Below are 26,668 nucleotides of genomic sequence, written 5' to 3'. Positions count from 1 at the left end.
AGACAGTAGTTGTGGCAGATGTACTGTAATCGCACTGCAAGAAAGAAATAAACAAAGAAAGTGTATTACAGCAACAGTCATTCACGGAATCGGTTCACTTTCTCCCCTCCACTGTCACTGTTTGTCTTTTCTTTTCCCTTTCCTTCAGTTTCTTTTTCCTTTGTTTCCATCCTCCAACCTCGTCACATTTTCTTGCCTCCTCCTGTCTCATCCACTTGCCCCTCACCCACGCCTCCCTGCTCTTTTTTTTCTTCACTTCCCCCCCCTCACTTTCCCCTTTCTTGTTTCTTTTCTATCTGAAAATAGCCACCCATTTACGCAATCATTCCATTTTTCCACTCCCCTCCGTTCCTTTTGTCTGGAGCTAGGTCAACTGAAAGCAACAGAGGAGAAAAAACAAAAGCGGGGAACGTGCGTGTGCGTGAGTCACCAGATCACAACAGAAACCGCGGGATGAAAAAAATAGGATAATTCAAATCATGGTGATGGTGACTGAAAGGAACACGCAAGCATCTTGTTCTACTGTTTCAAGGTTTAGAGTTTAGAGTGTGTACTAAAAATGTGGACTAATTTTGTGCGCTTGATGCAAGTGTAACATGATGCAACTATGATGATAACCTACAGGAAAAACATTGGCTGCCTTACATTCAGAACCTTTTCTGTACAATATTGAGAAGATATTGTATGGCATCAAAATGCACTGAACGAACCTATACATAAATATACAGTATGTACCTACACACGTTTATTCCATTTTTTATTCTCATAGTTTCTTATGAAATGTTCAGAGAATGTATTTGTCCTTCCTGTGCACTCATATTTACAACAATACTGCATACTGTACTCACGAAGTCATTATGTGTCAAACTCCTGCAACTGTCAGCAGTTTTTAAAATATAAAATTTCCTACTTAAACTGATTTTCAAAGGATTGGGGGGATGTATATAAACTTCACTTATACCATTGTGAGGTGATATCAAATACACGGGGACAGATGTCTGCGTGGCTTATAGATTATGCAAAACATTTGCACAGTAAACTTTGTTTATGAACTCGTCCCTATGCATCGGAAGAGGAGGCATTTTCAGACTCAGCAAACTGTGTGCTGTAGTGCTTTTTGTTGTTCTAAATCTTGCAGGTTCAGTCCACAAAACAAAATGCTATTGCATTAGCATTGGCTGTAAGAAGGCTGCAAATAATTGTAACTTTACTTTTTTCATTATTATCAAATCTGTTGACTAGTTTGTGATTCATTGATTTATTGTATTAACTAAAAGGAGAAACATGCTATTACAATTTTCTGGTGATATATAACAAACACAGAATGTGTTTTAATTTTTGTGTTGCCCAACTGTCCAGTTCATTTTTGTGTTGTGACATCAAACTGATATACAAGAATTATCATAGATGTTAGGGAGCTACAGCCATCCCGATGTATCAGACGGACTAGTTACAGTTCCATTCTGTGGCTGATATATTAACAAAGGTTTACAAGGGCAGAGCACTACATATGTAAGTTTGGCCTTATGGCTGACCTTACAATGCACTTAGTATCCTGTACAGGGAGTAATGCTGCAGCCACTCCTACAAGCCATTTATTCCAGCTAACGACCGTCAAGCACTCATAAATCAGCATTAGGAACCTCTTTCGGCCTCTCTCTCTCTCTCTCACACGCGTTTAGTTTCTCCTCTTTTTCTCTGATATTTTCTTTCTCTCATGCTTTCTTGTCTTCGCCCTTGTCCACCCATTTTACCATCTTTAAACTTGCAACGTCTCTCCCTCACTTTCTTTTTGTGTTTATCCTTTTAGACATTTTATTCCTGTCTCATTCTTTCTTTTCAACAATCTGCTTCCTCTCTTTTGTCTTTCTCCATCTCTCTCTCGCCAAAGTCCTTTCTCTTCCTTTTTCCACCCCTCCTCTTGTTTATGTATCGCTCCTCTCACCCCCTGCCATCCTTCCTCTCTCACCCTTTCTTTCTGAAAATTCCTTTCCCTGCAGATAGACACAGCATCCTGAAATGTCTAACTTGGTATTGGCACCTCTATTGATTTTAATTAAGCTAATTAGTTCATTATTCCAAGGATCAAACGGGGGCATCCATTACTGCACAGAGAGAGACTGGGGGCTGGGGAGGGTGGGGGCAGTGGAGTTAATATGGTAATGAAGACGATCAATTATCACTCACAGCAAAGTCATTAACAACAGCATTAGCATAGTCAACCATCGCAACCCCCTGACCTCCCTTGCTCTCTCTTTCTCACTCCTGCTCTCCCTCCAAGCAACTGCTACACAAGCAAATGTATGTATGTGTGTGTGTGTGTGTGTGTGTGTGTGTGTGTGTGTGTGTGTGTGTGTGTGTGTGTGTGAGAGAGAGAGAGAGAGAGAGAGAGAGAGAGAGAGAGAGAGAGAGAGAGAGAGAGAGAGAGAGAGAGAGAAGAGAGAGAAGAGAGAGAGAGAGAGAGAGAGAGAGAGAGAGAGAATGATAAAGGTCACACAGTTCAGAGACTGTTTTTAATGCAGACCTGAATTGAGTTTCCACATTCTCTCACTGACCTGAACACAGCAGTCACTACTACAAAGGGTCAACCAGATATGGAGCAACTGCTTTTTTGCATTATGTGCAAAGTATAAATGGTACAGGCTATGCAGTCTAAATCCAATATTAAATTGTTATAGCAAATAATGTATATCAATAACGACATATTAATTTAACTATGTTGTTTAAAAAGACAATGGACATACATATAGTACCTGTGTGTTTGTGTGTGTGTGTGTGTGTGTGTGTGTGTGTGTGTGTGTGTGTGTGTGTGTGTGTGCGTGCCGTACATGCGTGCGTGCGTGCGTGCGTGCGTCTTTGTGTGTGTCTCGGTAAGGCTGAGCAACTGAACGAATTCAAAAAGTTGTGGTCCCTCTCAAAGAAGGCTGTTTTATTAATTCCAGTAAAATTTCTCTTTTGAAGATCAAGAGGTTTCATTCAACAGCTACAGCATTACTTTTTCTTTTATGTACTGTTTTGTTGAACTGCTGTCAGGGAAGCAAAATGGGTCTTAAGGGTCCTGCTATGGAGGGTGCTCCACATGACAGGAAAAATTATGCTCTCATTAGCATGGATTAAGTCATGAGACCAGTTTTCTCATTTGGTTCCAAGGCCTAAAGATTTTAATAGCCCCTGTTCTGTGGTTCATGGGGAATGTCATAAATAGTCACTTTCTGAATCACACAAAATTGGAGACTCATCACAGCTGGAGACATTCCCGGCATTCAGTTATCGACACTTTGTTATAACCTATTTGTTCTCTTCTCGGATACAAATAAGACAAAAGAAATTAGGTCTTCTTTGTTTACCCTGACTTTTATGAACAAGGGAAGCTAACAAGCATGGCAAATGGGATATTTCCAATTCAGGCAGCAGCACAACAGAATACCACACATCTCTAGTGCAGACATAGAGTCTCAAAAATGTGTTTACTAACATGTGGGTGTTTGACTTTGCCTGGTATGTTAATAATTTGAGAATTGTGTGGGAATGGTGAGATGACAGGATGAGTGGATCAAAGAGAGGTTGAGTGATCCCAAATGATCCCTACTGATCTGTTCTGATCTACACTGATCCCCCTCAGGCCCTCACAGACCCTCATACTGCCCTGCAGGCCAGGGGCCAAAACTCTGGGAATTAAAACATATACCCAACTGACACACAGAAAACACACTCACTCACTCACACACACACTCACTCACTCACTCACTCACACCACACACACACACACACACACACACACACACACACACACACGCACACACACACAATGCATATTTTTACAAGCAAAAACCGACGACATATCAACTTATACATACACTCCCCTCATCCTTTGTAATGTTAACAAGAATCAGCTGGTTTATCTGGGGCATTTTCAAAATATCTTGTCATAGACTGTTGGACAGTGGAGTGGAAATTTTTGATCTGTTGGAGCTAGGTTTAGGGAGTAACCTACAAAGGAATTTACACCTGGGGAGCAGGGATCCTGTCAGTAGTTGTTGAGATATCTTGGACAAACATTGGACAAACTCCACCTCTGCACAAAAGAGCTGGATGAACATAAACCAACATGCTTAGCCTACTCCTAGTCTGGCAAAAATATGAGATATGAGATGAGAGATAAGATAGAATGACATATTAAGTTTAAGAAGAGTCATTTATGTTTTCCTCATTATATGTCTCAAATTAATGGTGAGTGGTTTTCCTGTCCTCCAATTGTCATTCAAGGAAAAAATTGGCAACACAACACAAAACTGTTTTTAAGCAAGATACTGAATCCCTGCCAGCTCCAGAAGTTGTTCTGTAGCTGCCTTTGTGCCTTTAACCTGCCTGGAATAAAGTAAGTGGAAAAACAAAATCTACTGGGATCAATAAAGTGCCAATTTTATTGCATTATATGATTACTAATCCTTAAGCTGCTAGAAGCTGCCAAAATGATTATCCAATGAGAATACAACCCAAAAGATTGAAGGAAATTACTATCAGGAACATGTTTCCCCAAAACCTCTTCAGCACTCATAAGGATGCATTTTTTTTATTGCAACCTAATGACACAAAGTAAGTTCCTTCCTTATTTCTTTATGAGCTGGAAAGCTAATAAGTCTCTAAACTGATACCGGCAATAGCACCAGAAATACTGGAAGTCTCCTAATACAGTTTCTCCAAGGGAAACAAAAGCTGCAGTCCAGCTGCCTCTGAGACAACCACCTATGTCTATGTCCCTCAAAATCCATAATAACCTATATCAGTGCATACCACCAGAAAGAGAGAAGTAAACTTATTTTGCTAATAGTTTGTTATTACAACTTACTTGATGCTTGATATGAAGACTGTTGTCCCATATTTGCATGGAATTACTAATACAGGTTACACAGCACAGTAATGTCACATTATTTATTAATAGTAGAGTTAAATGGATTTCTAAATTCATTCCATATAATTGTCTAACCTTCCTCCGACTGAAGGTATTGTCCTATAACCCACTTAAAAGGCAATATAGGTCAAAACAAATGTTCAATATTCTCAAAGTACTGTTTGATTCAAGTCTATATTATTATACGCGGCAAACATGATGTTGCTATATCCGCCTGCCCCTGGATGACAAATAGACAATAGGCTAATTACAGTAGTCTAGAATAGAGAATACAAGACTTGGATTTCATGATATTATGACCACAAAACAAACTCTGTTTAGTGTCCATTACAGTTCAACCCTATTGTGCATCAACAAGACCATACACTACGATTCAATCAGACGTTAGCCAAGCTCCTATTACAGAGCTCATTGCATCGTTTACATGGTGGAACGGTCCATAAGTAGTTCTAAATGCTCTTCATTTGATTGGATTTCACATTATGGACATCAGAGCAGAAACACACTGTTGTCCCTTGACTATCCTAATAGACTGTTGAGTGACGCAGTCCATTTGTTTGTATTTGTTTACCAATCTAGACCCTGAAAACATAGAAAGTAACATAAACAGACAGTGAGAGCATCGTTTAAGACGGTCGAAAATGGGAGATTCAAAAGCTCAGAAGATAGGTCCACACAACTCCAACAAACTATTATGTTCCCTCATGCTGTCTCTCTTAAGCTGCTAGGAGAGGCTGTTGTTGGCACAAACAATGTGCTACTAGATGGACTGAAGGACTCCTGTCAACAAAGAAATGTTGTTTAATTAGTTTTACAAAATTTCTTCACCTATCCCTTTTATACTGCAAAAGGTTAACCTGCAAGAGAGAGACAAAGAAAATTCCATTACTGATAATAAAGCCAAAACTAAAAAAAGGTCTTGGTCACTCTAACCCTATTCAGGATGTATTGTGCAATAATTTGTAAGCAACATATGTATATATATATATATATATATATATATACATATATATATATATATATATTATACAGCGTATTCGGTACAAGCTTGAGGTGCTGCAGGGCCACTGGTATTTTGTTGCTAAAGCTATGTCATTGAAGAAAATTAAGTTTTAAATTGAGGAAGTAAGAAATGGACAGCTTTGAATGTTGAGAAATGCAAAGCATTGTATTGCAGTGACCTTTGCGACTAGTGTAGAGAGCACACAAAGCTAGCCCTCTGACCTTCCCAGTAATAGCAGATAAGTACTTTGATGTATAATAGGCCATAATTACTTTTCTGTGTGCAAAATCCACTCAGAGGGGCTAAGATTGATAGAAGCCTGGCCATAACTGAAATGGAACAATAACTTAAGGTCACTACATCAAGTGCTGATGAGGTCTTTATAGACTTGCCTTGTGTTGATGCAATCTTTAAAATGATGGGGAATTTGTGCAAACAGCTTTCCACCTCCAGTCCACTAAGAAAAATAGTTGAGCCACAAACTTAAAAGGATATTTATAGACATTTATCTGCTTGACTCCTTTTTCAGTTTGCATGCACCCTTTCTTAAAGAGTTCACTGGATCTTGAATACATAGTCTCTGCAAAGAATTATGCCATTGTACTTAAAAACTGAAAACTCACGGAGCACTGCTCTATGCTCGACCTGATTGCTTTTATTCTACATAGTGATACTATAAACAATGAGGGATTTTCATGGACTTATCTGTTAACCTTCATCAAAGTGATCTCAAATGATAGAATTTTGTAAAGTCAGGCAGGCCTTGGCCTTGTGTGAAACAAATGATCCTGGAGACAATGGCACAGCAGAATAGAAAAGAAAGCCATGAGCTGTTATTCTCTTTCTCTTGTTTCCTCACTTTTGAATGTCTTCAAATCACTGTTGTGTTTGTGTATGCTTGATACTTGTAAATATATAGTGTTTATGATTAGACTTATTGTAGAATACTCAATAAATGTCCCTGGTTAAAGCAAAGTGACATAAAAGCAAGCAATTTATTTGTATACACTGTACTGTATCTTTAGCATAGAAGTTTCCTGCTGAAAATCTTTGCAGGGTTTCACCTGAACAGTTTTGCATTATTTTCTTGACCTTTATCTCTGAGCTTGTGGCTAATTTTCGGCTTATGTGTCATACATGAGCGGGCAAAATCGGGGTTGTTATCTTGCTATCTTCAGGTTGCATAGTGTCCCAACATATTACAAACTAAATTTGTATTACAACAGCCACTCAAAATGTTTTTAAGGCAATACATAGCATAATATCCTATAATATCTAACACATAAAAAACATGGCACTCTGTCTCAACCAACTACCTCATTTGAATGAAATGTTACCAAAACAATAATTTTTGAATTTTTTTAATAAAAACTTACATCCAAAATACGACCAGAGGTGCGTAGCTTCATTCCCAAATGGGAAACCTTGTGGTCAGCTTCTTTCTGCAGATCTTCAATGGTCTGAACCAACACCTGGTTCTGGTCTGCGAGGTCATTCACATAAGACTGCAGGAAATCCACTTTCCTCTGCAAGAATAACAGCACAGCAGGATCAAACAGTGGTTTATTTGCTGTGTTTTAACAAGCTGACAGTAGGACCAAGCAGTTTTTTACAATGAAAATTGTTTTATTTTATCAAGCCAGTTGAATCAATTACCAACACAACCCCTGTTCAAAACAGTAACCAGTAAACATGTAATTTGTGCATAAAAAATTATGTCCAGCTGCATGGGTCACTTATAAACTAAATCCAACAGTTTTCCATAATTGCTACATTCAGAGTGCAAGATTTTCAGTGGCAAAATTTCTCCATTTGTTGTGATATATGTTTATGATCATGTTTAGAGACAAATCGTTGAAAAACATGAAGAATCAATAAAATCTGAATTAAAGCATGACAAGGCACACAAACCAAAGTATACAGTGTTGAAGTCAAGCACTAAGCCAATCCATCCCCCTAAATTTACTTCCTTCCTTGCAACTTTTCAACTTGAAAATAAATCAATATTATAAATAAGCTGCAATAAAAGACTGATAGTAAGACAGTATGTAATCTTCTCTGACTTATAAATGTAGCGCAAATCAGTGCAATGTGGAAAATGACAAATTACAGAAGTGAGATGCATCGTTTCCCCAAGATTCATCAAAACTGAAAGTCATGTCTGATCACTTTGACACACGATAAGATAAAGAAGAACAGACTGCAACCCCCAATGAGGGCCTGAAGGGCAAACATGAGTGTTCTCCAGACATACAGGATAACAGAAACAGGAAATGTATAATGTATTTAGTAGTATTTAACCCTTGCCTTGTGTCTTAAGGGTTGTCCCATTGAGATTAGGACTCTGATTCAGCATGGAGATACATTTGGGCAGTCAATTATCTTTCAGGGAAGGCAGTGATTATTTTACTTTGTGACAGCAACACACATCTGAAGGTAACCAACTGAAATTGTGGCAGTGGTAAAAATCCACTGCTGAAAGCCACAAGCTCTAATTCCATCCCAACAAGTAGCCCATGCATTCTTAACATCTGGATAAGCACCCGCAACAGTAGAGAGCATTGTGCTTATGAGGGAAGTTTTATTATTAGGATAATGTCTAGAATTCAAACGCTGATAATTCTGTCACACCATATGTATTGCAGATGTACTGCCTATCTGGTAGTTTTTCAGTCCCACTTCTTCAGTTTAGGTTACCTCGCGTCGCAATACCAGAAAATCATGATCTCCCCACCTACTGATCATCTGGGGATTTCTAAATGCATGGTAGTTGCTCGAATTGCAGCGCTAACAAACCTACGCCCCTTAGATTTTGTTGAGGACACGCCTTACCAGAAATGATGCTCTCCTCATTCTCCTCTGTAGTGAACCGCATGACACCGCCCCAATAGGAAAAGGCCGCCCTGAAGACTTTGGAATGGTTCTGCAATATAGGGTTTTTTTAAACTTTCTAATCATTTCCAACCAGTTTTAACTACGAAAGCTGGGAAATTGTCCTCAGTCTCTACTTGACAAAGGCGATTAGAGACTGACTCATGAGTCTACAATTTAAGTAAATAATGCATCATTATAACCGCAAGCTTCTTACTAGTGGGATTTTGTTGAATTTCTTCTTATAATCACCGCCCTACTTTAGGCATTGCCTTCATGAGTGGTAATTGGCTTAAAAATGTTAAATATTGTTTAACTTTACATAACTAAAACTTCTACATACTGTATAAACAACTGGCCCTGCTAGACTATGATGTCAGATATTCTTGACTTAACACCCAGTAGCCCACCCTGTATTCACGATAGATGACCTCTGAACTGTATTATTAGAATGGGATACTTCATGAGTAGGCAAGAGTAAGTAGTTGGGTCAGGGGTTAGACCAGGCACAGAAAGATGTTATTCCCTGCCTCTGCTTTTTGCCTGGAAGAATGCATTTCAAAGTTCACATTTTACCGTTTACAAAAATTACAGGTCACCTGAACCAGCTTCACATAGTCTATCTGACATACTTTATTAAATCCTCACAGTTTTTTCAATACAGTCTCTCAGGTCAGTCTTTTATCTGTTTAAAAAAACCTGTTTGTGCCATTGTTCCTTAAAGGGATTGTACAGTTTGCCAGATAGCCGGCACATACAATGATGTCAGCTCTGATAAGGGAGGGGCGCCACTGAATTTCAGAAATCTTATGCCTTAGAGGAGCACCTGTACATCTGTGTTCATAAACGTCTGTCCCCCACAACCAAAAAAGTCAACAAGCAGGTATGCCGTCCCCTGATGCATAATATAACACTGATGTATAGCTTCAGGGAGAGTAACTTTTCAAAGATAGTAGTCGTGACAGTATCTAAGACAACAATCTAGCCCTGACATTGTATTTTAAGGTTATTTTAAACTTTATATGAAACTCAATGTTGGTTTACAGTTTCATAGCTTTGGTAGAGCTATTCATGATTACCGCCCATACGGCATACAAGCATATTTATATGGATTCTTTAATTTAGAGTTTGTTCAAATGTTTTAACATGTTAGGAAACATCATAAACCTACAATGGATTAAAGATGAATGGGTGCTGTGTTTTCAATGGGCAAGCTTTATGATTAACTGTCCACATCAGCGTTTAGGACTTGGGAGCTCCTGGGTTCTAAACACATAACCTTGTTAAGCAGGCCCTCGACTGGGGCCGGCTGACCGAAACCCATCTCCGAAACCTTGTTACACTTGCTTTGATGCACAGCCCAGCTCACACAGGCTACATTCTGTAGCTAAATGATGTCACATGACAATCTTGATGATTAGAAACCTCTCTTTTTTAAATATGAGTGTGGATCTGTGTTCCTGATCTCTGCCGCTCAGATGGAAACATAATGCAATTTGCCACCTGTTACAAGTGCTGCGGCTTTATGAAAGCACCCCTGCGCTTCCTCCTGTCATTTGTCTGACAGGACAGAGGTCATCTTCTGATGACCGAGTCACGGTGGACAGGATGCTATTTTGTTTGTATTGGATGGATGATAACCTAATGACAATAGATGTTGCAGTAAACTAGACATACTGTAGCGACTTTGGGTTTGAATCAGATCCTTTATAATCATTTTTAGAATAAATTATGGAGTTGATGTGAATGAAAATATTGAGGGCTGGTTAACTCATAACAACTGAAGAAGGTTCAGGAAACCTGGCTTCCACAGAAACATTCACTAAAGCTCAGTCAAGGAGAACAGAGCTGTAAGCTTGTAAACTGTACAAGTGAAGATACTGTGTGATACTACTCAATGAAGGCTACACCTGGGTGGGGAGTATTTAACTTTTCACTATAGGCCCACAAGATTTACTGCATGTCCAAATAAGGTTATTATCTACTCATCTATACACGTACGTACAGTATAAGGATTCTATTCTGGACCTATTAATACAATCCAGGCTCCAGACCCCTGGAGCGATTACTGACAGAGGTTGCATGGGGTTTCCCAGTGAAAAAAGAAACTTTTATTGGAAATATGTGTTGGATGGAGTTAATGTTTGATCATGTCTAATATGATAAGACATTTATTTAACTCTCTTTATAGGTGACTGAGTTTTTTCCATTGCTGCGCCCAGACTGTGAAACAGATCGCCCCTCACTGTCAAATTTTCCCCATCTATCACCACTTATAAATCCCAGCTAACGAACCAACTTTAAAGAATCGCTTCTGAGTCCCTGAGTATTTTCATTTTACAATTTACATATATTTATTTTGTTTTGATTCTCCTGTTGTGTTTTTATATTTTTCTGTAAAGCAGAATGCAGAATGTGCTCTTTATAAATATACTCAACTTGTTTCATTTTGTGTAGAGGTGACTGAGGACACATATGTATGAACCGTCAAAGTCTTGAAATGCCTTACCTGCAAAGTTGTGACTTAAGTTTACACAAAGTCAAACATACTAATTTTTTACTTCAGAAGTAACAAAGCACCTCGGGTGATTCATAATGGCAGCGGTGGGATTTGAACCCACGCCTCCATAGAGACTGGAGCCTAAATCCAGCGCCTTAGACCGCTCGGCCACGCTACCGTGTCTATCTGAAAAATTAAACACCTACAGATTCTCACGTTTACTCACCTGCAGTGTTTCTTCTCGGATTATAGTAGTGTCCGACTCCAGGCATCTCAGCCTTTGCTCGTACAGTCCCTTGAACTCGTTTAAAAGCTGTTTAATGCTGTTTTTCTCAATGCCAAAGCACTGAGTGGCTACTCTCGGCTTTATGTCTCCTGGGGGTGAGGACAGGTTCAAAGTATCACTTCCCCCTCCCGACCCCTCCGAGTCCCCTGACTTTGGTGCTGTTGTCCTTTGGCTCATGGCCACTCCGGTTAAATCTCTGCACAACCTTATTGCTTACATCATGAAACAACTGCAAAGCAACCTGTTTTAAAATGACAGTGTCTGGCATTTGGAGTGCGTGTTGAACATTTTCTGTTTTTTTTTAAACGTATATTACCGTGGTTTCAGCAGCAACTTTGGTCGCTGAGTGCGGTTACTACAACAAACGGAGTGCTGGTGGATGTATCATTTTTAGACAGGACAGGCCGTTTCCGCCTGTAGTTTGCCGCTGCTCTGGCGCTGCGTGATCTGATTGGCTATATTTGATCACGCGTGTCGTCATTTTACGTTCCTAAACCCCATTTGATGAATCCTCCTTAAGAGGCGGGGTCAGACTTACAACCCGGAAATACAGATTGTTTTCGTCCACACTCACGGCCAGGAATGACAGGACTATAAGACAGGAGCTCGCCTTTCCTTTGAAAGAAATGGGTAAATATCGTCGTCGTGTTGTTTAGAACCGAGTCAGTCTGCATTTTTTGTTTTCAACACATCGATACGCCAGTGGAAAAGCTCCGTTTCGTTTAATGGGTGTAAAGATTGGTGGTCTTGTGGCCATATTTTGATCGTTTATATCTTTACATTTACTTTCGATTATTAGTATCTATGGACTTAACTTTGACTGGTAACCTTGTGACTGTGTGTTCATTCAAGCGGATGTTATACTGCTCCCCACACAATCCCATTATTCCCCTAAATAATCAGTGCCAGAGATCAAAACCTTCCACATTGAGATTCAAGGCAAAGTTGATCTTATTGATTTTCGAGAGACTACTCACTTAATTTCTCTCATCCCAATCATCACTCCTCTACTCTTATCTGTCTCTTGGTATATCTCCTTTTTTCCCCGTGGCTTTGACTGCACTGCCTTCTCTCTCTCTCTCTTACACACACTCTGCCCAAAACCTAATCCTCCACCGTGATTATCACATAATACTCTTGCCTTATTATTAAAATGGAGCAGATTTAGAATTGTGTTGTTGTCAAATGACTGATGGATATGAGCAAAAAAAAAAAAAAAAATTAAGACACGAGGATATTATGAGGAGAGTGTGAATTGACTGATTGCATGAAATGGAAGTATAGACGGATGACTCTGTAGCTAAACACTTAAGCCTAATGCTAATGAGTGTGTTTTTAGGGGGAGTTTCTAAGGTTAAATTGGGCTGTGATCTCACTCTGGGGTCAAATGGTCATCTTATACAGTTTCCACATGAGGGCATGCAATAATGATATGGAGATATACAGTGTGTGCACCTAATCAGCCCTAGACAGATTATATATTTAGTTATAGTCAATTAACCCCAAGAAAGAAAGAAGTTAAGGGGGAAAAAACAGTTTCCTGAAGAATTAATGATTATATTTTTTCTGATCAACAGTGCCAAAGACATTCAATTTAGAACAATATATTCACTGGACAAGTTCCTAAGAATGAATTGATTATGTATTGTATTATCAATCAATTTTCTGTCTAGTTTATTTTTTTCTGTCATTTCAGTACTAAAGGAATTGGCAGACATAAAAGTAGCCTGTGTTTATAGATAGGCAATGTTGGATATTCTCTCAACATCCATTATACTACATAAATTGTAATAAAGTCTATCTTCTGTACATCATATTATAATGTCTATTATGTTTTCTATATTTGCGGTGCACTAGCTGTAATCTGTACATTGCCAGGAGGCACATTATTATCTTATTTTCACAGGAAATCAAGGCGTTCAATTTCCAAATCGAGATGAAAGTATAACATGTTGACATGTCATTAGGGGTATATTTTGTAGCGTCAGCAATCCATTTCCCGAAATTAATTCACAGAAGAAGAGTTCCCTAAAAAGTAGCGCCTGTACAGTGGATTTGACGGGCTCTTAAGTCTCTCATCCTGCAGTTGTCTCCACATTCTCAAATATTTTACAGGAGACAAACAGCAGCTTCCTCTCATTTTAGACTGTTCCACCCCCACACATATTTTAATTGTTACACAGATTAAAAAACACAGTCAAATGTTTTCTCCTTTATTATCCCTGTGTTTTTCATGCATAAAATGAAGCTAAGAAATGTGCTGATCAAATATTCCTCAGGATAACACATTTTATTTGTATGAGATTAGGTCCCAGTGCTCTCTGGTTGACTCCTAAGAAAGACACAACTTCGGTTCTCTCATTTATTAGCTGTTCTACTTTTTTCTTCCACGTTCATTGTGCCTGTCTGCCCTTCTAAATGTTTCATGACTTTTTAAGTTGTTTTTTGCAAACCCCTGTACTTATTACTCATACAGCCTTAGCATACTCAACCTTCATACTCCTGAAATCAATTAATTCTCTTAAATAATTTACCTTCTGAGCAAACCAGATTAAGCAGAGCACATTTTTTTGTGTGTCGGATGAGGTGTTCTAACTGATGTGTATTTTTTTTGTGTTCAGGCATTAACTTGGACCTCACCCCATGGCTTGGCGGAGACTTGGGTGATTAGAGTAAGAGGGGAGCCTTGATAAAGCATTAGTGTGTGACGCACACACACGCACACACACACACACACACACACACACACACACAGCCTGAAGACCCCTCTGTGCATTTGCACACATTCATTTTTCATGAAACAGACTCATAACAATTAGTCTGGTTACCGCCTGGGTAATCTTAGCGTCCCCGTAATGCCTGTGGTCTGCTGTATGACATCACTCTCTTAAAAGTTCTAAATCTGACATTCTCATCCGTTTTCATAGTGAGGACATTAGCAGGCCTTGGCTAATAGGCCCGTGCTCGTTCCTGGCGAAAGAAGGGCAATAAAGTGAGGGAATGAGGGAAGGGGGGGGGGGGGGTAACAGGAAAGAACGAGACTGGAGTGCTCAGAGAAATAGGTTTTATTCACCAGAGCTTTTACACAAATTAATTTACATGAGTGAGAGAAGAAAATGTAAAGTTGTAATCCAGCATGCTTTGCCAATGCATAGCCTATTTCTCGCTACAAGCATCATAGAAAGCCAAGTGAACATTTATGCATTATTTCAGCAAATATATTATGCTAACAACCATAGCTAAGTGCTTAGTGCTACACTACACCAGGAGCTAAATCGAGACTTTTGGCCACACAGTTTCCCACTGGCATGAAATGATAGCCTTTTGAGCGGCTTCGGAGCACTTGTCCGCTGCAGAAAAAAAAGCAAAACGCAATCCCCCAGAGATACTCCACCTTCCCAGCATCCCCTACTCTTAAGTCCCCTGCCCTAAACACCCTCATCCCTTCCCTAGACACCAAAGCCAAGGTCAAGAAGAAAGAGCAGGCTTCCTCTGTCTATAGGCTATTCCCTGGATGCCCGCACCTCAGTGGGGCTGAGCCGTGTATGCTTCAGGAATGTTCCCTCCTCCTTTATTGTGACCGTCAGTCGCAAGGTCAGCTCTAGGGAGAGGTTTCTGCTTATCTGTTTTTCCCCCCCATCTCTCGTATTTTCTCCTTGGCTATCTTTGCCTCCAGTTTTATTTCTTTCACTGTATCAGTAGACGGGTACCTCAGAGCTCCCAGCTGGGGGTTTTATGACGTGTTGTCTAACGCATCTGTCTGTCTCTTTGTCTATCTGTCTTTTCTGTTGGGTAGCTGTCATTGCAGCCTAGTTTTCAGAGGACCCCGGTGCTCCGAGGCTTCAGTCTGACGCTCTATATGCTTTTGTTGCCTCATGTCTCCTTCCTCACACTGGTCATGGCCCCTTTTGCTTCAAGCGATGTTGCAGTGTGTTCCCTGTTAGATTGGATATTGTTGTTGTTGTTGTCTGTAAGCTATGGCAGTCAGCCTTGAGTCAGTGCGCTATCTTTGTCTGAACATGCACAGGCTAAGGGAACAAGGGGAGGAAAAAAACTCTCATCTGACCTGAATCACAATACTCTTTAATACTCCCTCGAAGATGCTTTTAAAGTATTTTCTACAGCCCTGATAGAAAAGCAAGACCTCTGAGTTTTCAGGTGATTCTCTGCTGCTTTTCAGTGAACTTTCTTTAACGTGCCTTCTGACTTTTTTTGGTTGTCAGCCTATAAACGCTGAAAATGTTTTTGCTTTTTGTTTTGTTCGTGTGTTTCCATGGATGTTTGTTTTTATTTTATTACTATATGCACTCATTTTTAAATTGTAACATGTAATTTTAATGATTGCTTGAACTCTCAGCTTCAGCTATATACACATGAGCAGTATATCATTCACTGCTTATGCAGCTGTTAATGTTTTTCTACACTTATCCCTTACAAATAAACTAATAATAATAGCCACCGATTCTCAAAGAGAGGACATTTCGGCTCTGGGTCGATCAGCTGGCTTAACCACAAGAGAATTATCACACTAATAAATCACATCAGGTGTATGTGTGTGTTTTCTATGAGTGAATACATCAGAGAAAGATCTGTTTTCTTGCATCTGTGTATATTTCTTGTGTGCAAATGCTGTAGTGTGTTTGTGTGTGTGCGCTCTAACACACCATGTCAGTGCTCCGTAAACACTGGCATTGACTGTGATTTTTGACTATTACATAAGGAACATGGATTTCCGGCTGTCCACGGTAAAAGGTCCTGTAAATTCAAATGCTTAATTTTTATAGGCAGCCCAGCATTGACTGAAGTGTCTGCTTGTTATATATTTGGCAAGTACTGCAAGTCTGAAGGGAAGCTGTCAATAGCAATCCCAGCTATTGATATGGCAGTGGGCAGGAGATGTTACTTGGCCCCCGACTCCGGCATCCCTCTGATCCCTCTACATCATAATTACATTAATATTGACAGACCCTTGACAATAGTCACATTACTATTGATAGGTGGCTGTCAATACCGTGTTTCCCCAAATAAAACATATTCATTCATAACTTGTAAACTGCTCGATAAAAGGCTTTGAAAAGAATATTGGGCCCGGTCGGGTTTGCTCTCCCGAGACGGCTGCTGCTGTGACGGGGATTTCCACCACCTGGCTTTGTGTGTGTGCGTGTGTGTGTGTGTATCTATGGACTGCTAGATTAACTTAGCTCTGTATTAAGGCTCTGCATAGATCAAGACTACACTTCACATACATAAATAGTCATACATCACACATCCACACACACACACACAGGCACATAATCTGCACATTTTCTCCCATCAAGGAAAAACTTTTCAGATTAAGCTAAACAAATGGAGCATGTTTATTGGTTCCATACACATTCAGACTACCTCTCACTCTCTCTCTCTCTCTTTTTAAAAAATCCAAACTCTTCTTCCGTCACAGGCGAGGTTCTAGTCACTAAACATGGCAGCATTTCAAATGCAACTCAATGAATTTGTCACACCTGCTTACTTCAGCGTGAATTCCCTCTTTTTTCATTCATTTGCTAATTCTAACTTAGTTGGACGGTGTATCCTGGGTCTATTGAAACATCATGAATACACAGATGGTCCTGTGCACCACAATAAACCCGAGCATTGCCACCACATATCAGAATGTTTTTTTTACCTCCTCGAGAGACGTCTAAAGTGACCATCATCTCTCTCTCTTTCTGTCAAAACTGCCATATTTACCCGGCTGAAATCTCTTTTAAAGCCTCGTGACAAATCCTGTTCAGCGAGACACAAAAGCCACTGTCAAAAAAGGCCTCTCTGTCTCTCTCTCTCTTTTTCTCTCTCTCCCTCACTCTCACTCTGTGGCCCTTATGCACTGTCTCTCCTTGCGTTAGTTAGTCTCCCACTTCCTAAGCATTTCATTTGAGGAAAAGGCAGATAAAACTGGGGAACTGAGAGCCGTTTGGTAACGTATGCAGCACAAAATAGCCCAGACGTCACAATGGCGAGATCCCATATGGAGTCGAGTCTAGGGGGAGGAAAATTGTTCCACATTTGGCAGATGTATACGGTGTACCAGAGACTGTGCCGTTAGCCTAATCCCTAGTGATGTGATTTGTACACACACCCCTATCTCCAGCGGGAGCAGGCACCAAGAGCCCCTGGGCTTCGTGTGTGTGTGTGTGTGTGTGTGTGTGTGTGTGTGAGAGAGTGTTGAATTGTGTGTGTTTTATACACCGAAGAGAGCAGTCTAAGACCCCCTGGTCCTCGGCATTGCACAGCTCAAAGGACGGGTTTTACATGTGAAAAGTGATTTCCGTTCTTATTTATGAGGAAAAATAACCTTCCTAACAGGATGGGCTTCACCTCAAGGACCTCATTCCCCCCAACAACCAAGCTGTCCTTTTTGTAGTTTGTGCCTCTCTATATATTTTTCCAATATTCATGACTTTAATAGATAGTGTTACCTATATGCTGACAAGGTGTTTAATAATATAAAGTCCTGATGACTTTTACATACTTCATTATTGGCAGCTTGAAGAAAAATACTGTTGTGCTTTTTTTGTGGTTTTGGCCATCGTTTGAGGTAATACTTTTACAATTAATAAGGTTTTTAAGAAATGAATTATGTTTCCAACAATTATTATCTAAAACACTTACATTCTGAAATATCCATCAATGCATCAAGTTTAACTTGGCTGGTATTTTCACTTCCACATTAGTAATTTAGATCATTCAGATTAATTGGATATCAGCATGTTATCTTTATGTAGAATTTTTAAAGATTAAATTAAACAATTACACATTTTATTCAAATCAAAATTACAGATTTGTGACACCAGAAAGATCAAAGGTGACTGGAAGATAGAAACCAGAGTATCTGCAACCTTTGTGATGACAGTCTGGGAGACATGGATCACATTTTGTGTGAATAAGGAAGAGTACTTGCCAAGTATTATTTAAACTGTCCAGCTATGTTTTAAATATTTTTTTGTTACAGTCAAATAAGGCAAAAGTTATGCTTTTTTGAAGAATCTTCCACTTGTGTTAAAGTTGTTTGTGTTGTACCTGTTTGTATTTGTTTAAAACTTGTCTGATCTCTTCTGTGGAATGTTAAATTGTAAAACTGTATTTGACAGTTTGTTTTTTCTACAATGGAACTGGGCAAATGAAGTATCAACATACAGTAATGATGGCCTAAACAACAAGGATAAGATCCAAGCTGTGGAGAAAAATCTCTCTGTTTGACTTTTATATATTTTTTATATTTTTCCAACAGATTTGGAAAGCGAGGATAACCAGAAAAGTAGAGTTGGAGGTTCTGGTTCAGAAACCGGTGTCGACCCACTGACTCCAGTATTGCGCATCAGCCAGCTGGATGCCCTTGAGCTGGACACAGCCCTCGAGCAGCTGGTATGGACCCAGTTCTCCCAGTGCTTCCAGAATTGCCGCCCGGGCCTGCTCACCCCGTTGGAGCCAGAACTGAGAGCCCTCCTTCAGCTGCTCCTGTGGAGGTTCACACTGTATTCCAGCAGCACCACTGTGGGCCAGTCTTTACTGAGCCTGCGCTACCACAACAACCTTTCCTCATCGCCCTCTTACAGGCTACTGTCCCGCAGGCAGAAGTTGAGTCTAGCTCTGCTCACAGCAGGTCCCCGCTGGCTCCAGGAGCGCTCCCACAGCCTGCTGCTTTGCTTAGGTTTAAGTTCAGGATGGCCTGTCTCTGAAATTGGTAGCGGGTTTCTCCAAAAAGGTCTCCGCAATTGCCTGACTCTCATTTCTAGTATCGCCCAGCTCGCAAGCCTTGTCAACTTCCTCGTGTTCCTCAGGAAAGGTCACCACCCTGTCCTGGCTGAAAGGATCGTGGGAGCTCGGGCCGTTTTCAGCAAGCCCAATGTGACCCGCGACATAACCTACCAGTACATGAACCGAGAGCTGCTGTGGCACGGCTTTGCTGAGTTCCTTATCTTCCTTTTGCCGCTGATCAATACGAGGAAACTGAAAGCAACGGTGTGTTCGATTCTGCTAGGGGGAGAAAGTGCAGGCGGGGATGGCGGGAGGGATGGGCAAGGGGTGTGGAAAGAGTGCGGGCTGTGTGGAGAGTGGCCGACCATGCCTCATACGGTGGGCTGCCAGCATGTTTTCTGCTACTACTGCATCAGAAGTTACAGCATAGCAAACACATACATCACCTGTCCCAAGTGTGGCGCAGAGGCAGTGCAGCTGGAGCCGGTCAAGATGGAGGTAGAAATGGTTGGCAGGTTATGATTCTGGCTATGTTAGAAGTAGCGATGACTGTTTGTTTTAAATTGCAGGGATTTGCTAATGTTTAAATTACAGTACACATATGCAGTGACTAGACTCACAACTAAACCCCTTTTTGTATCTCAAAGTTGACTATAATTAGATTTTTAAAAATCTATAAAATCTTGTATTATATTCTAACAATGTATCATGAAAACATAATTGTAATGCACTTGAAGGAGAGGATTTAACCGCCGCTGTTCTGTAAGCAGCCCTCCTTTTGAAAGATTCACAAGGTATGAGTTTATGACTGGACTTCAGTCTTTATGATGTAAGTGTCTTTTCTGAACACACATCGACCTGCTATGTTTAATGTATGTGTGCATATATTGACAATCGTCTGCCCCTTCCGTTTCTCCAGCTGGACTTTGGACAGAACTATTTGTCTTTGGTGCACTGGACAGACTACAGAGAACCACACAGAGCATATATTTGATGAGCGAACGTGTTGATTTATGCTCCAAATTGGCTCTCTGTTAGAGTGTGTGTATGTGTGTGTTTGTTGAAATGGGAATATTTGTTCTGATGAAAAATGCAGAAAGTCAGCTGAATAAATAATGTGAGGAATTTCTGTAGCCTCTCATCATGGCCAAATTAGCATTTGTTGTGTATTTTGTGCTTAAATTGTATTTCAACATCATTAAAATTGATAGAGTGCTACCTCTTGGGTGTTTATTTAGTTAAGTGGAGGAGAGAGAGATGAGGGGAAAGTTATAACAATCAGCACACTTCTCTCTAGACAGGCCCGGTCGTTCTAACTCCCATTATCCGTTTTCACAGCACCCCAACATGCTCAAGATCAAGGGGGCAGCCGGGGGCTTGGATTGACTCACATACACAGACACACACACACACACTTGACAGCCAGCCTCTCTTTTCCCTTGGCCTTTCTCTCTTTTGCTGCCTTTCCATCTCTCTCCTCTGTAATCTCTCAGGCCCTCGCCCCTATAAGACTGTAGTAAACTGTACCAAAACCCTGGCAGTCGTCTCCTTCCTCGCAGGCGAATTACACTCTAATCCCTGTAATGAGTCCAAAGATGCTTATTTATGCTGGAGTTAACCTCCACCAGTGAGCCCAGCCCCAGGCCAAACGCACCCCAGCTGAGTGAAGCCTTTCCTGGGCTGACAAGAGAGGAGCGGGGTGGATGGGAGGGAGGGTTACCTCCCACCTCTCCTTCCCTCCCCCTTCCTCCCCTCTCCAGCTCTGATCACTAGGGCTTAATTGCTGATTGCCGAGACGATCAATCGGAACTGCAGGCATGATAGAAAGCCTATTGCGGAGAGCTGGTCTCACATCTACCAGCTCAAAAAGACACATACACATTGGCTTTCAAATGAGAGTAATGTTTCTGTTGAGTAGAGAGGATAAAGCATTACATATTTGTCCTCATGAGGTGCTTGAATGCCCTGAAGAATACTGGAAAGGTACTTTAAATTATTTATGCTACTGACCAATGTGCTCTTTATTTCTCCCAGAACTTTCACAGGTCTATGGAGTATATAGTATGAGCTGAAGTAAGTGACCTTGATGGTAATGCAAGGCCAAAATTAATGAATTGCATGGTTTAAAGCACATATAGAAGTATTGAAATTGCCCCTTGCTGGATTAAAAGAAAATGTACACCTTGAGGTAGGGGTTACAACTGTAGATGATGATTGGTTTGACATTATGTAAAAAACATAGGGCTCATCACGTGGATACTCAGAGGTCCTCTCTCACATCAAGGACATTTTGACTAATGAATCCTATAGCAATGCATATAAAGCCTGAGACAAGGAAGACTGGTTGTCAATATTTCATGCACTACATTACATTAATGTACAATGAGTCCCAGAAAGGGAGATTAAGGAGATGTTTGAGATTAAGGATGCATATATGATCAACCTTAATGCCACAGGGACATGTCATTGTCTTAACATTCAGGCAGACTTACAATCCAAACCTTTTTGCAGATATTACTCTACAACTCTAATTGAAGTCCCCAATCCCCAGGAAAGAGAAAAGATAAAGAAGAAACAGTACATTAAAGTCTATTAATTGAGTTAGGCCATGGATTGAATTAGTTGGAAGTTGGAACAGGGCTCTGGACTTAAGGAAGGTAGCGAGGGCTCCGTTAAGCCTATCTGTCTTTGGATCTTTTCTAATTCACAGGCTCCGTGAGGAGAGGAAAAAGAGGAAGAAGCCCAGATTCCCAGCGGCTATGCAAAGCAATCTGCACATTCACACGCAGCCATTTAGGGAGCAAATTGGCCCTGTGCCCCCTCTGACGAAGGTTTTAAGAGAAAGGGAATTAGGGTGTTGAATCCCTAACTAGATCTCCTTCTTTGATGAGCCTCTTTATCCGCCTGTCCCTCATCTCCATTTCTTTGATGTGAGGCATTGATTTTCCTGATTAAATAGTTTTTAAAGTAAAAATCTCTTCTCTTGGCTCTGTAATGCTGGGTACTTTACTGCACCTATTGTAGGTTCGTTTGTGTGCATGCTTGTTGAATGGTCCATCTGTGGTATTCTTTAATTGGAACAGAGCCCTTGGCTTGCAGATAATAATAAGGATAGTACAATAGCTTTGATTTGTACGTGCACATTTTTCTCTGAGAAAGAATGTTATCATTTAAGCATATGCCTGGCTTTTACCTCTTCATTTGAAATGGCTAGAAGGACTCAGAAGCACCTATGTATCACTAATGAAATTAAAGAGTAAAAACACGTGCTTTTTCACTTAGACAAAATTCCATCGCTGATCCTTTTTTGCTCATGGTGGAAGCTTTTACCTAGTTTTGCCACTTGTAATGGGGAGATATTTCCAACAACTGACATCGCTTTCAAAGAGTGAATGACATTATTTTCATGCCAAGAAAAGATGAAACAAAAAATGCACCATTTATTTGTTGACACCTCAGAGGATTTTTGACACCTGTATATCTTTTTTTCTTGTGGCATGTCCAATATGTCAATAGGAGTTACAAGTATCTCTCATATTTCATCTATTCAATAAAAGACATGCCAAACATAAAACACCAAAATTCCTCCAAGGTAGTGAAATCCTAGGTGTGCTTGAGTTCAGGTCTGCAGCCGCTGCAGGTACCTGTGTTATGAGAGTTCTTTCAACACCTGCCGGGCTTTGGATACCACCGGGCCCAATTATCTTAGTCTGCCTCCTCTTCTTAACCACCTCTTCAGTCTAACAGGTCAGGGGGACAATCAATCACACCTAAAATAAGGAAGTCATTTCCTGAGCTTTTATCGTTGTGTTGAGGTTTTGTCTGGTTGCATTTCACACCCTGAGAAAGATGGAGCGGCATTGGTTTTGGGAATATATAGAATTTGGCCTTTTCTTTTTTGTTCTCAAGACCCAGGATAATTTGGGATCTATATATGATCTATATGTTCACCTCAATATGTGTAGTTTTGGAAGAGCAAACACGAGGATCAAGAGAATACACTAAACAGTCTTGTACCTTATGATCCACGTCAATAAAGGTTATTCTACTAACTTTAAAAAGTTTCTATGTAGGCAGCTCTATCCTCCTCCTCCACATCAGAAACAAAGATACCCCTGACAGCATGCATGCATACAGTCAGAGATGTGGAGGATAGATTCATATAACTCAATATTACAGATCTATTTAAAATCTACCTTTATCAACAGTTTTTTAAAAAAATGGTGGATTGTTGCTTTCACCATGGTCTTCATATTGCTGGAAAATGATTAGCTATCTCATGCATTATAAATCTATCTAATCTGAACATCAGATTTGAGTGTTTTCCCTGAAGCGCCATGCAACGTGCTTTTTTCTCGACGCTATAAGAACAAGCAAACTCTGACTGAACAATAAATTGCTGTGCTCCTACTGTGGTGAAATAACTGGATAAGTGAGGTATTTGAAACTTTATCAAATAAAAACACCAGCGGTACATTTTCTTCTACATATTTTATATATTTCACATCCTCTTACGCTAACACGGGGCTAAAGAGATGGAAGCAAACTTTACCTGACCTGTCCTCTGATTGGATGAGCTGGGACATGAGTAGCGAGGGGATTGGACAAACAACCAGAGGGCATCATGGGGGATTATACACAGGTGTGTTGCGGTGTGCCTGGGGTAAGATCTGCCAGAGTCAAGCCTTTTTGTGTGTATGTGTATGTGTCTGTGTGTGCATCTTCCAGTCTCCGTGTGTGTGTTTAGCCATCTCAGTCCTCTTCCTACTGATGTCTAGAACAGACTAAATGAGCAATAATCTGCACACATCCCTCCAGATGTCCCAGTGAATTTCCTGTGGCTTAAGGCGCCAGCTGAGCTCTTTGAAAGTTTTGATAACTTCTGCAAATGTGATTGAACCTCTGCTTGTTCAGGAATGTGGTGCAGGACACAATGTGCTTATTCCTATTTCCCCTCAAAGAGATGAAAAAGAAGGTATGCGCTCGGCTCCGATGCCATTCCACCTATTGGTTCAATATAATCGTTTGCACTTTTTAAGCAGACTGTTAAAGAAAGATGTTTGACGCATGATGTACATTCTGTAAAATATAGAAAAAAATATGTTTTAACATATAATTAAGGTAGTTCAAATTAATTACATGTATATCAGATATAATCATATATCAATCATTACAACACTGATTACATGTAAATACACATGCAAATCATTTTCAGTAAATCTGTTTTTTCCCATTTCTTTTTGTTCTGTTTAGTTTTCTATCATTTGAGCTCAGACTATAGACTTATTTCCATAAACATATACTGTAATTGTGAGGAAAGCTTCTGATCATTGTGCAATCAACCAGACGTTGTCAGCAAGAACAGAGGAAAACGGAGCAGAACAGAGCTTTATTCCCCATCTTCCGTCAATCAATGATTCTACAAGGCCCTCAATCCATACAAGCAACAAATGCAAGCTGGAGCAGATGTAAAGTGTCATGAATATTTGATATATTCAGCTAATCTGACTATCATAACTTCAATTCATTGACAAAATTTCACAGCAGAGTTGAGATGGGAAAAAATGTTAGAAAGTAAAACTGAAAGGCAATAATGTCCATGGATGGAAGGAGCTTTCAATAAAGGAGCCTCACGTGGGCATAGAGAAAAGCATCAACACTGCATATAAAGATAATGTGGAGTTTCGGTCTGGCAAAGGTAACAAGAAGAATTTCTAAATTACATGTGTAGGCAACATACTGAACAATGAGAACAGCAGGCATAAAAAGCCTAACCCTGTTAAGTATGAGGCTGGCGGGTAATGACAATGTATTTGTGCATTTCAGCATCTTGGAATCTCCGGCTTGCCGGGGAAGGAAGAAATATAATTTTTGTTGTTGCCATGGATACCTGTGTGTGAAGGTTTTGCTGCGAGTCTCGATTCCTCTAGGAGATCAGTGAACCGCATGTGTCAACCAGTATTAACCTGCTCAGTCCAAGAGATGCACAGAGACACACATACACAAGACAGAATAATAAACACACACAAACATGCGCATTAACCTTCTCATCTCGTCGCAGAGCACAGCACAAACTGAACGGTGGCTTCTAAACACACAAAAACACACTGTTGTGAGTATAGCTACGCGTTGTCTGAGCAGATACACTCTTGAGTGAACGCAGAGCTGTAACCTGAAGAAAAAACTTTGATTACAATGTTTTTTCTGTTGTAGTACATGAGGTCTAAACCTCCAATGATGAGTTAATACGCTACAAGCAGACACAGTCCAATTTCTAAAGAATATAATACTATAGTCCATGCATGTGTGTATATCAGGTGTAGTTTTTTTGTAACGATTATAAGCTACCATATTTTCATTTATAATAATTTCTCTTTGTCTGTTGAGGCACAGACATTATTTCAGAGATATTTTCTCATTCTCTCTCAGTCTCAGACAATTCACATGAGACACTTTAGCTTAACACGTAGAGCATCAAGCCAGGGATAGAAGATTGTTCTAACTGGAACCGTGTAAACTAAATTATTCATTTATATTCCTGTAGCACCTACCAAATTAATATATATGCATACTATATAGGACCTTGTTAGACCAGGGTCAAGTATAGTGTGGCATAATATGCAAAAAAAGCTTTTTAGTCTGTGCCTCACATCACGTTGAGTTATTTTTTCTTCTTTACATTATTTCAACTAAATCAAAAGGAAATAAAAACTGTTGTAATCATCATTTTTTCTGAGATTAAGACTTTTGTGGTTTGGCTGTAGTGCACCACCCTCTTCTGGGATGTAATAGATTGTTTAATAACTAGGCAAACGCATGGAAAAAAAACAAAACATGAATTGGGGGTCCAGATTTTCTGAAATTCTAAGAATCAGCTCTCTGGCATTTTCATAGTCTCTGTTTTCATCCTCTTCACAAACATGCCAGACTTTTCTCTGCAGGGCCCCAAACTGACACTCTGGGCTCGTTGTCAAGTATTATGTTCTCAAGTGTTTGTGCTTGTCTCCTGCGCCAAGCTGCTGGAGTTCTCTCTGCCCCATCCACAAAGGCCTACACAACATTCAGCAGTCATATCTCTGCTTGTCTATCTAGGAGCCCGGCGTGTTTTCCCTCAAAGTCAAATTAAAAAGGTATGCCAGAAAAGAGAGCGTATCTGCAATTCAGAACACATTTTTCTATCAGACAGGAGATATATTGCCGACTAAGTATTGTCAGATGTTGGCAAATTCCACATATTTTTCATATCCGGCCCCCCGAAACTTGGGGCCGCTTCAAGACTCAAGGCACATCATCGACAAAGACTCTGTTTGACCTCAGGAGCACAGGCAGAAATGAACCAAATATCCATTCTGTTTTCTT

The 26,668-nt window shown here is 40.2% G+C and overlaps 1 protein-coding gene, 1 non-coding gene and 1 pseudogene across 2 annotated transcripts; 1 reads left to right on the top strand and 2 right to left on the bottom strand.

The window, feature by feature from the left end:
• The window catches only part of LOC134002638 (trichohyalin-like), a 96,838-nt pseudogene extending 85,089 nt beyond the window's left edge, over positions 1–11,749 (bottom strand).
• On the bottom strand, positions 11,383–11,464 carry trnal-uag (transfer RNA leucine (anticodon UAG)). The gene has a single exon. It is a non-coding gene; the product is annotated as a tRNA-Leu (tRNA).
• Positions 11,750–12,141: 392 nt separating the features above from the next.
• pex2 (peroxisomal biogenesis factor 2) lies at positions 12,142–20,476 on the top strand. The gene is made up of 2 exons (XM_062441791.1): positions 12,142–12,202; positions 18,843–20,476. The coding sequence occupies exons 1-2, from the start codon at positions 12,199–12,201 to the stop codon at positions 19,829–19,831; spliced, it is 993 nt and encodes a 330-aa protein (XP_062297775.1). The 5' UTR covers positions 12,142–12,198; the 3' UTR covers positions 19,832–20,476.
• Positions 20,477–26,668: the final 6,192 nt, after the last annotated feature.

Source organism: Scomber scombrus, chromosome 20, assembly GCF_963691925.1.
Source record: "Scomber scombrus chromosome 20, fScoSco1.1, whole genome shotgun sequence".
Classification (NCBI taxonomy): domain Eukaryota; kingdom Metazoa; phylum Chordata; class Actinopteri; order Scombriformes; family Scombridae; genus Scomber; species Scomber scombrus.
Note: the sequence above shows the minus strand (reverse complement) of the source record. Positions and strands in the feature narration are given on the sequence as shown.